Source organism: Protomyctophum parallelum (genome assembly GCF_964188405.1).
Source record: "Protomyctophum parallelum genome assembly, chromosome: 22".
NCBI classification, from domain to species: Eukaryota; Metazoa; Chordata; class Actinopteri; order Myctophiformes; family Myctophidae; genus Protomyctophum; species Protomyctophum parallelum.
In genome coordinates this window covers 12991530-13004575 of record NC_139714.1, presented here as the reverse complement: position 1 = coordinate 13004575, position 13046 = coordinate 12991530, and the positions used below count along the sequence as shown (strand labels likewise).

Below are 13046 nucleotides of genomic sequence, written 5' to 3'. Positions count from 1 at the left end.
AACTACAACAAAAACATATTGAATACAAAAGGAAAAGCAGTCATGGTGACAATAATAATGTCCTGAATAGAGAATACACTAGTTGTTGTCAACAATACATTATTGTGACAGTAAAGCACTACTGCAGTGAAAAACAACAATACGGTGTTTACACAGCGGCTAGGGCCAGTGATGTCACTCCAGTCCACATTTCACACTTTTTCAACAGAGAAACAAACAACAATCATCTGACAGTGTAGCTGTTATTACACACACAAAAACATGAAAATGCAGTGTGACGTTCAGGTGGCCATTTTGATACTTTGATACAGCTCTGGCCAAGGCCAGCTAGCTCAATTGTTTACTTGGATGTCTGTGTATTTATAAAAGGCCATTACAAACAATTATGAATCATTATTATTTTCTTGCTGCGGTGCATTTCATGTAGGGCCAATAGATGCAGAGCAAGATTATTTCAGGTGCTAAGTAAGTGTTAAGCTAAGTGTTGTACCCACACAGCTGCACATCACTGTTGCAGTAGTTACATTCTCAGAACAAAGACAGACAGCTAGGTTTAGAGTTATGTAAACAATGCTTCCCTAATAGGCTGGACAGGACAAATGAAACATGCCCACACTTCTTTAACGGTGTCCATTAAATGTCCAATACATAAAACACTAAAGGTAGACACAAATATGGACAAGATCGAATTATATATATTCCAGGAAATGTAGAGCAGTAGTTATACAGTAGTAACATTTGTAATGTAGAGACAGCAAAGCTAGGACAGCTGACAAGCAGAAACAATAAAGGCCAAAAGCAATAAGGCCACAGAAAAGGAGTGATTTCATTATGATCTCAACGCAAAGTTGCCACAATAACAGAACAACGAAAGGACACTGTCGCTTGTCAACAGCCAGCAGAATAGATCTACAAGCCACCAAGGACCTGCCAGCCACCAGGATAGGGAGTATAAAAACAGCTAGCTAAAATGTTGTTTACATACACAAACACAAATACTCGCACACACGCATACGCGCACTCACACACACGCGCGGACACAAAAACAAAGCCAACACACTGACAATGAAAGGAAAGCTACCACTGAACTGCAGCAAAGACCCCGTTCGTATAACAACAAAAAGACACCAACAATAACGTTGGTTAACGTGTCATTAACACGAACAGCTGAGATTATTATAAGCAACACATTCAACACAACCTCGTGTTGTTGACGTTTTCCCATAATAATAATAATACTAATATTAAAAGGATACAGTTTCACCACGTCGGTATCCATGCGCCGTTTGCCCGGACTTGGAGACGACATTTTTCTGCTAATATTCCACAACACCTCCTCTCTCCACCTCCTCCTCCTCCTCCGACCTCCTCCTCTTCTTCTCCTTCTCCTACTCCTCCTCGCCCCGTCCCGATAAGCAGCTACACGTACACGCTAGAAGACTAGTCTAGCTTCTTAAAAAACCGTACTATCCGGACGTTAACATTGACTTTGGTTTAAAAACAGGATCTTTACAGCTGGTAAAAAAGACGTGTCCTCCTGTCCCTCTCTGCCTGTCTGTCTGCAGTAAGCACTAGTAAGCAGCTCTACTCTCCCTCTGTGTTCTGAGTCTGACAAGCAAAGCAAAGCAGCAAGCCTGGAATCCCTCCGCCGATGGCGTCATATTATGTGCGACTGGAACGTCAGAATCAATGGCCATGCTTGGAGTTCTTTAAACTGTAGTCGAAGCACTTCCACACCACACACACTCACTACAGAGTGTGTGACAGTGTGTGTGTGTGTGTGTGTGTGTGTGTGTGTGTGTGTGTGTGTGTGTGTGTGTGTGTGTGTGTGTGTGTGTGTGTGTGTGTGTGCGTGCGTGCGTGCGTGCGTGCGTGCGTGTGTGACTGTGTGTGTGTGTGTGTGTGTGTGTGTGTGTGTGTGTGTTTTATATTGTGTCTTCCCTGAGAGAGATGAAGCAGGGATCGACCTCCACTACATACTGTATTGTATGGCAGAATAAATGTTTTAATACATTTAGTAGATGGCTTCATAGACTTGCATTATCATTACATCTTGTGTCAATAGATTGACAGCATTACATTTTGTAAATTCATATTTTACTGTAAATTGGATTAATGTAATATTTCCAGACATTAACCATGCACTTAACCCTATTAGTCAACGTGACCTTTCTTTCCCCCCATACCATTTTTGTTTGCTGAAAATAGCAGCATGGCATGTTGTGAGCTTTAGACTGATGCTAGATCGTCTATTTTCAGCTAATGTTCTCGTCAAAATAGAGATGGTAGTAGCCGGGGAGCCACAGGCCCAAAAGCGGTTAAGGATTTACCTGTGATGTCATGCCTTATCCATAATAATGTATAAATGATAGATAAGGGGTCAGGACAACGAGGCCTTTTCGTGGAGGGGTCAGGGACTTAGACTGTTTTTAACGCCTGTGGTACTCTTTCCATATAGCCATGAATCACCCTCCATTCCTCCAATGTTGTTGAAATCCACACGTAAAAATCTCTCTCTGCTGTTACCTCGAAAATACGTTTTACGGTGACTTGTCCAGACTTTTGGGGGCAACTTCGCCTTAGATTTTAGGGCGACTTTGCCGGGCTTTGGGGCGCCCATTCTTCGCGGTCGGAGCGACCTTTCTTTGCGGTTTGGAATTGGGGCGAGCAATTTTGTATTCTACAAAAATGGCCATAACTTCTTTTCACGATGTTTCCGGCAGAGCAGGCCTCTCATTCTGTGGACCTTAATGACCAAATGAACAGAAAAAACACAAATAAAAAGTACAGGTCCTGTCCAAATTTGGGCCTGTGGCTCCCCGGCTAGTAGGGTTCAAGTAAAAAAAAAAAAAAAAGTTCCTATCACTTAATTTAACCAAAGAAAATCTCTTACACTGCCTTTAACTTTTGTTCGTTATTCACTTACAACTTACTAGTTCGTTATACAGCATTCCTGTTCCATTCCCACAATGGCACAGCCTAAAGCATGTTTTTTTACCTCCATTGCCTTCAACTAATTTATTTTGAGATACCATACCGTCCAAGTCAGTTTTGAGATATTGACAAATTTAATAATTTGCTAAATATTAAAGTCATTAATCTGAGACCTGGGACTTCAATCTTTTTTTAGATACCATCCTTATGTTTGAGATACCAAGTTATTTTGAGAAATGTGCAACTATTATTTTCTGAGCAATTCATCGATTAATTAGGGGCATGTCACCACTGGAAGAAACTGCAGGCACTCAATGTTCATGGTATTTGTAGTATACAACAGTAGCACAATTTAAAATGTGCACCCTATGGCCAGAAAATGGATTGCTGAATTCCTACAATGACCATAATTCCTTGGTGCACTGAACCCTCCTTGTGGAGAGGTGGTGGCTGCATGGTGTGACTTCCAGGAAGGAAGTGAAACCACATTTTCAGTACAAATTTGCCATGAACATATATATATAGAATAACTAAAATATCTAAAACACATTACACATAAAACCCCCCAGCCAAGTGTTTCCTCTATCCTAAACATCATTAAAATAAGATCTGGTTGCAAAAGGAGTTGCCTCGGGTGACGTGGATTTAAGCCCAATTTCATGCTTCATCACACAAGGGTATCGTGCAGAAAGTGAAAAATAGCCAATATCCAAGCTGCCCCACCCCCACCCCCACCCCATGCACACGTCCACATCCCCCACTTGATCACCCTGCCCTCTATCCGACAACCCACCCACTCTCACCGGCAATGGAGTGATCAAAAACAAACCAGAAAATAGAACACTTAAGAAAATCATTTTTATTAAAACCCCATATGAGATTTTAGGAGTGAATGCACATGCACAGTAGAAGGGAAGGAACTGCATCAACATGAAGGCAAACTGGAATGAGACCATTTCACTCTTCTAATCCAAAACTGTTTTGGATTCCTATGGCACAGCTTTTGTTCTACTTGGCTTTAATATCTGATAATACAAAACTAAAGCACACGCCAGGAAAGGACATTTTCCGCCTCAAAGGAAAAAAAGTACACAATGACAAATAGTAATTTGTAGTTATTAAAAGGCTCTTTAGCCCATTTAGACCACTTTAACTGAACTATACATCTTTACACCTAGTGCCATTTTAGATGCTGTAGTTATTTTTATATTGCTATTTTTTAAATAAAAATGTGGAAGTTTTTCAGAAAAGGATTCAGAAGGATTTTTTTATGAGCCTCAGGTCTAAATGGGCTAGACAAACCATGAGTACACACGTATGTACACACACACACACACACACACACACACTTCCTCACAGCTTCTGAAAAATGTAACTTCATGTTCACACTTCACTCACATTATGATTGAAGGTAAACATTTTAATTCCAGTGGTCAGTCAGTCACTTATTTTCCCTCATATGTAAATCTTTCAAAAAAAACATTGATAATATTTATAGGATATGTCACAGAAGCAGTCTTCATGTAAGATTAGGGCTGGGCAATATGAACAAAATCAAATCAAGAAATACCTCAATATCAATTACATTTTCAAAAAAAAATCTAAAATAGCAGATCTACAAGGCAAATGTGTTGGATCGCAACGTGTTGTGAGCTTGTAGATGGGCTGTTTTAGCTATGGACAATTTTTAGTACAAAATAAGGCTCAAGTGTTTAAAACCAGGAAAAGTCAACACCTACAGTATGTCATATCACAATATTACAATATCCAAAATCCCAAACGATATCTAGTCTCTCATATCTCCTGTATACAATATCAATATATTGCCCAGCCCTACATTTTCTCTGTAAATGTTAAATCTGCACAAGGTCTATTCATTCTGATAGATACATATCGTTGCTGTCGGGCAGAAACATCCTATGTTCATATTTCAACTTTTAAAAATAACCCCTACTTTGTCATAATAGTGTCACACAAAAGTATCAAGAATATCTGATCTACAAGCTTGTAGATTAGCTATTTTTTAAGTAAGTGTGTGGGTTTTATATTTAACCAATGAAAGTATTAAGAGCTTGTGACTAAATATCAACTACATTATCTTTTTCCAGCTTTTTTTTCCACCCGACAGACTGAATTTCCATCCATTTCCATCCTTTTTTTTCTTCTTCCATTTTCTCAATTCTCCCCACAGAAAAGACAGTTCTAACAAAACAACATCAAACGGCTTCCCTCAAATTCGGAGGAAAAACTCTTTCGACTGTAAACACTGCCCTTAAAGGAATACCCCACTGACCAATGTGCGAACACTTTGTGACATTAACTGTGTCGATCGATGTTTTGAACATGCCCTGTGCTGTCCTGTAAGGTCTGACGTTAAAACAGCCAGAATTCACTGAAATGGTTTGGTTCTGATCTGCAGCAGTGTTCGAGGCCGTCTACCCCTAGCGGCAGAGAAATTGAGTATTCCTTTAAGGGACGGGAGGAATGCATGTGACCTCGACGTCAGTCCATCCATTCCACACACCCAGTACCACAAAGACCAGCAGAAGTCACCAGAAAAGTGTTTATCCTGGGGTTGAAAAGAGTCTCTCTACTGAGACGGAACAGACACCTGCCACTGACGGAATATAGCAAACACCCTTTTAGACTTGTCCAGAGGGCCCTAGAAGAACAGAACAGAATAGAAAGTTGAGAGAAAATAGTTCCAAGCGTGCAGTGGTGCAAAGTAACCAAGTGCATTTACTCAAGTACTGTTATCTATGTACAATTTTCAAATACACAAAATAGTGCACTTTTACGCCACTAGAATTATTTGAAAAGTTTAGTTCATTTGTAGATTCTGATTATTACATTAACATATATCAACCACTTTAATTTAAACTTTGGCCATTTGATAATAAAATATAATCCAAAAAAATAAAGATTTTTATTAATTTGATCCATTATGATAACTTCATTAACACATTTAGAGCTGAGGCTGATTCTAAAAACGCCTTCTAAATCCTGACCCAAGTTTACAAAAAAAAGAGAAATAGGAAATAAAATGTGTTGCTATATAGTGTACATAGCAGCAACAACCCAAACACGGGTTCCCATCCTTAATGGGTTAACTTCTGGACATTCTGCACAACAAAGATAAATATATATTTTTAATCGGCTAGTACATTTTGACTACCGTGACAGAACAAGTATCCTTTTTTTCCTATTAAGGTTGCAACAACAAACGTGCCTGTTTTGAAGTGTTGGGACTCTTCTTCATAGGCAGGAGGAGGTTCAGGACAGCCTTCCAGCCCTGCTGAAGCACTGTGGAGCCTCCGGACTCAGCCACGATCCAAGGACACCAGTCCCTGTGCTGGGTGAGCGGCTCAAAGGCAATTCTATGTAGTGTGCCCTACACAAACACGGGGAAGTAGGTCAAATGTAGTACTGCAACTATCGATTGCTATAAGTGTTAAAGGCTTTAGATATTTGTTTTATTTTTTTCTCAAGGAACCTGAGGCTCATTAGCATACATTTTGGGCTCGGCCCGAAAACATTGAGTCGGTTAGGGTTCGGGCAGGATTTTAGAATTTAAGGAGCATGCATTTGTGGGGATGAGCAGCATAGATGCCCATAAAGAATATGACAAATCTTTGTCAATGCCATTATGCTGATGCAAGACATTTTACTCGTTTGGGCTTCCTACCACTGATGCGCCCAGGGGTACAAGGTTTCCGTTTCTCCCCATAGAATCCTACTCTAATAGACCACCAGGCCGTTAAGGGGCCTTTCCACTAATCATATCCCATCGATAGGCCTTCATTTTCCCCATACAACTGCCGGCTGAGTCCCTCCGTTTTTAAAGGAGGTTTTTCTCAGAGAGCAGCCCAAGACCTCCTGGACGCTGTAGCTGCCATGTGTCCTCTTAGGACTCTACTGAGACAGAGGTCTATAATAGTGGGAATCATCTTGGTCTTACAGGGCTGCCAGCTGAGGACAGACGCAGACGTTTGGGAGTGTGCTGAGGGCTGGCGGGCCCGTCGCGGCTGCGGGTTGCAGGCCTCTTGCCTCGGGGCAGGGGGCTGGTTGGCAGCTCTTCACTGGGGCTAGGGGAGTTGCGCGTACGCAACACACCGTCAACCTGGCAAATGTCAAGAGAATCACATTGCATGTTCTGAAGATTACCATAAATTATTTACAGAGTTGTTCCGATACTGCCTAAAATGCTGGTATCGGCGAGTATGCCAGTCTATGCCATTTTGATACCACATCATTTATCATTTATTTAATTATGTAATTTACAGTAGTCTTGTTGTATTTTTAATTCTTCAGTTGATGTTGCATTACTGTTTTATATCGTTATACTATTTACTAAGTTGTAGCAGCACTTTCACCATCAATAGAATTTGTATTTATTCCTAGATCGTAGAGGTTTGTCAAACCTCTTTTTAAATTACACACTAGTATCGGATCGGAGTTCTACACCAGCTGGTCTGGACTCTGGAGCTGACCTGAGCAGTGCGAGGCGTTGTGTCCTGGCTCCTCAGCTTCATGCGGCCGGGGGAAGGGGATGGGGAGGTGGTGGGAGAGGCAGAAGTGGACCGGTCACCCTGAGCCTCTGGCGTGGCTAACACAAAGGCAGGGCCCGGGGTCTGGGGGGAGGGGCTGACGGCATTTGAAATGACCTCTACCTCTGATGAACCTGCTCCGTCCATCTGATGGAAGTTCCACAAGCCCACCTTGCGCATGCAGAAGGCACAGGTGAGGATGGGAAGGTTCATGGCACGTAGAGACGGGCTGTGAAGACATACAGTAAGAGACCCATGAACCCATGAACAATGCTATATGCATGGATTAAAATCGACTACCTTTTTTCCACTGACAAAAACTACATAAAGACAGAGCTAGGATGACTATAACAATAAATGGACAATTTCTTCAACAAATAAAAGCTAAAATGTTAGGGAGTGACTAGTGGATAAGAGATCCAGCAGGACAAAGACAAGTAATTTTATGCTCGGCGGTGTGTTTAGTGTCCAGGATTCCAAGATTCTTAACACTTTTAGAATATGGTCAGCTCACCTAGCAGCCCAGCCACAGAGAGCCACGATGCAGGCAGCCACCTGGACAGCCAGAGGGTCTGCAGAAACCGCCATGGTCCGTTTCTTCTGCTCTTCTTCAACCAGTTGAAGGACAACACTGACCACATCCTCGGTCAAAGACTGTGGACAGGAAACAAACATTTGTAATGTTAACCAATTTAAACCGGGAAAGCATTAGATTTAGATGTTCTCTTTTTTTTGCAGATATATAGCAACATAAGCGTTTCAGAAAACGCTTTAGATTTAGAACAGTGGTTTAGATTAGAACAATGGTTCTCAAAAATAGCAGATGTTCAAGTTTTCTGTGAGCTTGTATATCTGCTATTTTTAAAGGTATATTCAGTGATTTCACTCAAAAAACCTTAGGTTTCGTTTTTGGCTGGGACCTAAGCCTTTCATCCAATCAGGATAGAGAGCCAAAAATGAAACCTAAGGTTTTTTGACCCCCAGGGGTTAACTGGGGACAGGGAGGAACTCCTTATATGGCCAGCACACTCTATAGTAGGGAGGATTATCACGTCAAAACAAAAAAATAAGTGATATTTGAATTAAGTGAAATCACTGAATATACCTTTAATAATTCAGATGTTTTTTAAGCTAATCTTCTCTTCTGGGGGTCCGCAGCCAAATATAATATAGGATTTAGGGGGTCCTTGGCAGGAAAAGGTTTGAGAACTACTGCTTTAGATGGCATTTGTCGAATCAGCCTCATATCTTAATGGGTCAAGTACAAATCAAAACTGATTTTATAGAAGTTCGATTTTTTCTTTCGACTCTGCTTGCTACACTGTGAACAAGGAAAACGGGTCTTCATGTTCTGAGGCATAAAAAAAAAGAAATCTAAAAGTCTAATATCATGCCAGGAAGTGAGGTTCTCTTCTCACCATGGATTTAAGATTATCTGGTTTCATGGCAGGCAGCTGCTGCTCCAGCAGGCAGACGCTCTGGAAGCGCTCTAGGAAGGTAGTGAGCAGCACCGAGGGCTCTGAGGCTGGGACCAGCCAGAACCTCTCTGTAAAGAACACAACAAAACAACGTAGTGAGAGGCACCGGAGGGTTCTGAGGCTGGGACCAGCCAGAACCGCACTGAAAAAAAACCAACACAATGTAGTGAAACGTATTACTTTCATTTAGGGCTTGTGTCCACACACAGCATTGTATGAGCAGGAGGGTGCTTTGGACATCATCTACATAGCAGTAGGATGCAATCACACAGTCACGCACATTGACACATGCAATGTTTGAATCCAGGTTGTGTTATTAGCACACATAGCTTAGCTGAAAACAGCATAAACATTAACTTTTCATGGTTGTGGGTGGCAACAATTCCACGCTGGGTAAATAAACGGGTTGTCACATACACACCACACCCCAAGATTAAATCACGGTCCAAAACTATGCATACTGAGCACATAACCCAGATGTCTGCACTGTTGTCATTTTGGAAGATAGCCTGTATTGTCAAACTGTAAAATATTAACAGGCCTTTACCTGGACATGGAAAGTCTGGCCATGGACAGAACTTCTCATGCTGTGTCTGCAGTTGTGTTGATATCTCTGCAATGCGGGATTCGTCTGAGGGGTGAAAAAAATGTAATAATCATTGTCCTTAACTGGCAGAAAGGTAACAACCTACCCCTGCCAAACAAAGTTCACTCTGACATTTGGTTTTATGTCTGTCAAGGACAAACATTCTCTTCTACTAGTCAGCCAACAAAATAAAGAAGGTCCTGACACCATCCATTAACACCCCATGAGGCATAAATGGAGTTCTCTGTCCTATCAAATAGCACTCAGGACAGAGATTAATAAAAGGGACGGAGATTTATTGATATCAAAACCGATCGCATCGCTCCACAGGCAACATTCGATGTAATTTCCGGTTGGGACGTCATCGAAAATGTTCCCCCCATTTTAGCCGACCAGATCGAAAATCTTAAAATGTGAATAACTCTTGATCTAAATCATTCTGTCCAATTCTAAGCAAAGATTATGTTTTAGACGGCCCATCGCGGTCCCGTCGCTAGTCGCGTTAGAATTAATCATACCTCCTGTTGTCAATCGACTCGGGAGTGTTTTGGCTACATCAAGCTACTTCAGCTACATACCGGGATAGCGCCTGGTGCGTTGCTAAATGTGCTCCGTTGCTGCAAATCGCTGGGCACTCTGATTTAATGGTCCTAAATACCCCCGTTTAACATGTTAAAAGGATGTGAATCACTGGTTTCTTTCAAAAATATAAATAAAAATACAATAAAAATCATCTATCAGGAGACGACATGGGGAGAAGTCCCATTGAAAGGAGGTGTCATTCACTGCTGTGGCTTTACCGTTTTCTCCTTTGAACATAGTGTTTTGTATTGGTTGATGACATGCAATATAGTGTAGTGTTAATTTTTGATGCCATATTGATGAATTACATAGGACCAGAGACGAAATGTTTTTATAATCGTCATGAGCCCCCCAATGCAAAGACGAGAATTGAGCGAACGGTACCTGGTGCGATACAAACGGGACGGGCCGAGGCGAATATATTCCATAGAGTAATGATATATTCAGGTCTAATTCATCATGGGGGCTCGAGCCCCGCCGCCCCCACGGAGTCTTCGTCACTGCATAGGACCACAATGGAAGTCCCCGGGGCTTTTTGTGTTACCCATTTAGCCTTAATGTCCGACTGTACCACGTGCACTGACTAATAAAGTATTCACTCAATAACAGGGATATTTGCTCACATTTTTCAAAGTCCAGTGTTGGCTGCAGTGATGCACATAGGAAGGCCTGGCAGGTGCAACACTTCAGCATGTCACAGGCCACGTTGATCCATCCGTAGCGAGCGCAGCACAGTGGGGACAGTGTGCGGGGCTTACCTGCCCATCGCAGACAGTGCTCTTGTTAAGGAAAAGTATTAGAGCCTCATGGATGAAAGCAAACATGCAACGAGGTGAGGACCTCAAAGATTATAGGTCCCTGCACACTGCTGGAGACGGCCATATATGGTGGCGTGACATGTCACGAGGCGTGCCCAAGCACTTGACTGACGGGAGATGCAAGTTTTCATAGTAAACTGTGACCTACAGTCGCAATCAAGAGAAGGCCTACAAAGTTTCAGTAAATAGTAAATACTGAACAACTAGACAAATAGCAGATCTTCATTGCGATGCGTTGCGAGCCTGTAGATCTGCTTTTTGGAGGAATAAAATGAATTTCTACATCATTGCCTATGACATTCCCTGTTCTGGGCGGGAACCACAATAGGTGTTCTAACCCTTCTGGAAGGGAACCCCACTTGGGGTTCTGTACAGTATGTACAGTATTCAAAAATGACAAAAGAATTGATCGGCTTTAGTCCAAAATGGGTTAATAAAGGATATTGAGTATGACTCCACTCTTGAGAAGAAGGCTTCCTTGTTGGTTGCCTCGCAGTGTGCTTCAGTGGTGCTCTTTGGTGCATCTTTCAAATCCCCCTGCAAACTGGAATTCATAAGAGAAACATATTCAAATCTCCTGTGGTGTAAAAAGTACCACATTTCTTTAATAAGTACAAGTACCAGTAAGACGCCCTGAGGGCGTCTTACTCAGTCAAAACGGAGACATCGAGGAGGACGATGGATGGGGAAGGATCACCAAATGGAATGTCAGAACAGCTCCATATATGGAGATCTAAGGCTTTAAGGTTTCAGGTCAGTTGCTGGCCAATATTGATGACATCAGGGATCTCCATATATGGGCATTCCCATAGGCCATATGTATGGGCTTAATATTGATGACATCAGGAAGATCCATCCCTGATTATGTCACGGGGCATGACCATATATGGAGTTTGTATTTATTAACAGTTAACATTTTCAATTAATCAGTGTGACGGGCGGACGGACTGACGGGAAATGCACTTTTAAAAGTAAAAGTTCTGATAAAATTGAGAAAAAGTACAAAAGTATTGGCATCAAAATATATTAAACCTGGTACCAAAAGTAAAATGACTCATTATGCAGAATCAATGTCCTGGCTGTTTCACAAGGTATCATGTGAATAAATTGTATTAAAATATTTTGAAAATAGCAGATCTACAAGCATTGCCAAGTGTTGAGCCTGTAGAACGCTATTTTCACATTTGAAATTGAGTTTATAGGGTTAATTTATGTTAGCTCGCCTCTGGTCCATACTCCATAGTAGCCCTAATGGCTGCTTAATTCTGCCTTGCATTAGGCTATGGACCAGAGCTAATCTGGAGTCAAACACAAAATAATATTTCAGCAGACATTTAGACATTAGTACTAGTACATCACGTACTTTGTGTGCAGCTGATGATGATTACATAACGATGACAAAAACACTTCCAACACTGACTAACACGTGAAATGAAACGTGATAAATATGAACATGTCGGTTAATAACAAGAGAGGCGTGTTTATCATTATGTCAATTGTCAATATGTTCCATTAATAATAAAATAAAATAAATGTTTGTGCGTGTTCTTTTTTTTAAATATGTTCAGGTGGTTCCACACTGAACTGACCGCCAGGGGGCTCCCTCCCCCTCGTGTAGCACTAGCAGCTATGGATGGATTTCTCCTTTTTGACGAAAACAGGACGGTTTATGGTTTATGGAAGCGACGTACCTGTTGTCTCTGCTGTCCGCAGGCAGAACACCTTCACTCAGGAGTTCACGCACCTTCTCGGGCGACACAAACGACGACTTCTGCTGGCTGGAGTTGCTGAGCCGATCCGAACCACGACTGCTGCCGACCGTCGCCATGATCGGTCCTACGTTCAAAGTCTTCCCTCCTGGCCCCTGGAAAACAAATGCTCCCTCAACGTTCCGTGTCGTTCCATTCCCACACTGTGTTTTAAGGTTAGCATTAACAATAAAATAAATAATAAATACAAATAAACAAATAAATACATATAGCCGCAAGCAACGATTATTAGCACAAAAGTACGAGAAGACGCAAGATGATGAACTGGAAAGTGATGAAGAAGAAATGTGTGTGTGTGTGTGTGTGTGTGTGTGTGTGTGTGTGTGTGTGTG

At 41.7% G+C, this 13046-nt stretch overlaps 2 protein-coding genes across 2 annotated transcripts in view; both read right to left on the bottom strand.

Annotated features, from left to right (window-relative positions):
• Window positions 1-1588, bottom strand: part of ube2h (ubiquitin-conjugating enzyme E2H) — a 36700-nt gene extending 35112 nt beyond the window's left edge. The window contains exon 1 of the mRNA XM_083758059.1: window positions 1257-1588. Within this exon, the coding sequence (XP_083614185.1) occupies window positions 1257-1309 (53 nt within the window). The 5' untranslated portion in view covers window positions 1310-1588. The remainder of the gene's footprint in view (window positions 1-1256) is intronic.
• Window positions 1589-3772: 2184 nt separating this feature from the next.
• Window positions 3773-12863, bottom strand: zc3hc1 (zinc finger, C3HC-type containing 1). Its single transcript, XM_083757961.1, has 10 exons — window positions 12637-12863; window positions 11391-11489; window positions 10751-10902; window positions 9507-9590; window positions 8900-9027; window positions 7996-8135; window positions 7425-7710; window positions 6893-7054; window positions 6164-6325; window positions 3773-5596 (listed from the first exon to the last, which is right to left on the bottom strand). The coding sequence occupies exons 1-10, from the start codon at window positions 12771-12773 to the stop codon at window positions 5525-5527; spliced, it is 1422 nt and encodes a 473-aa protein (XP_083614087.1). The 5' UTR covers window positions 12774-12863; the 3' UTR covers window positions 3773-5524.
• Window positions 12864-13046: the final 183 nt, after the last annotated feature.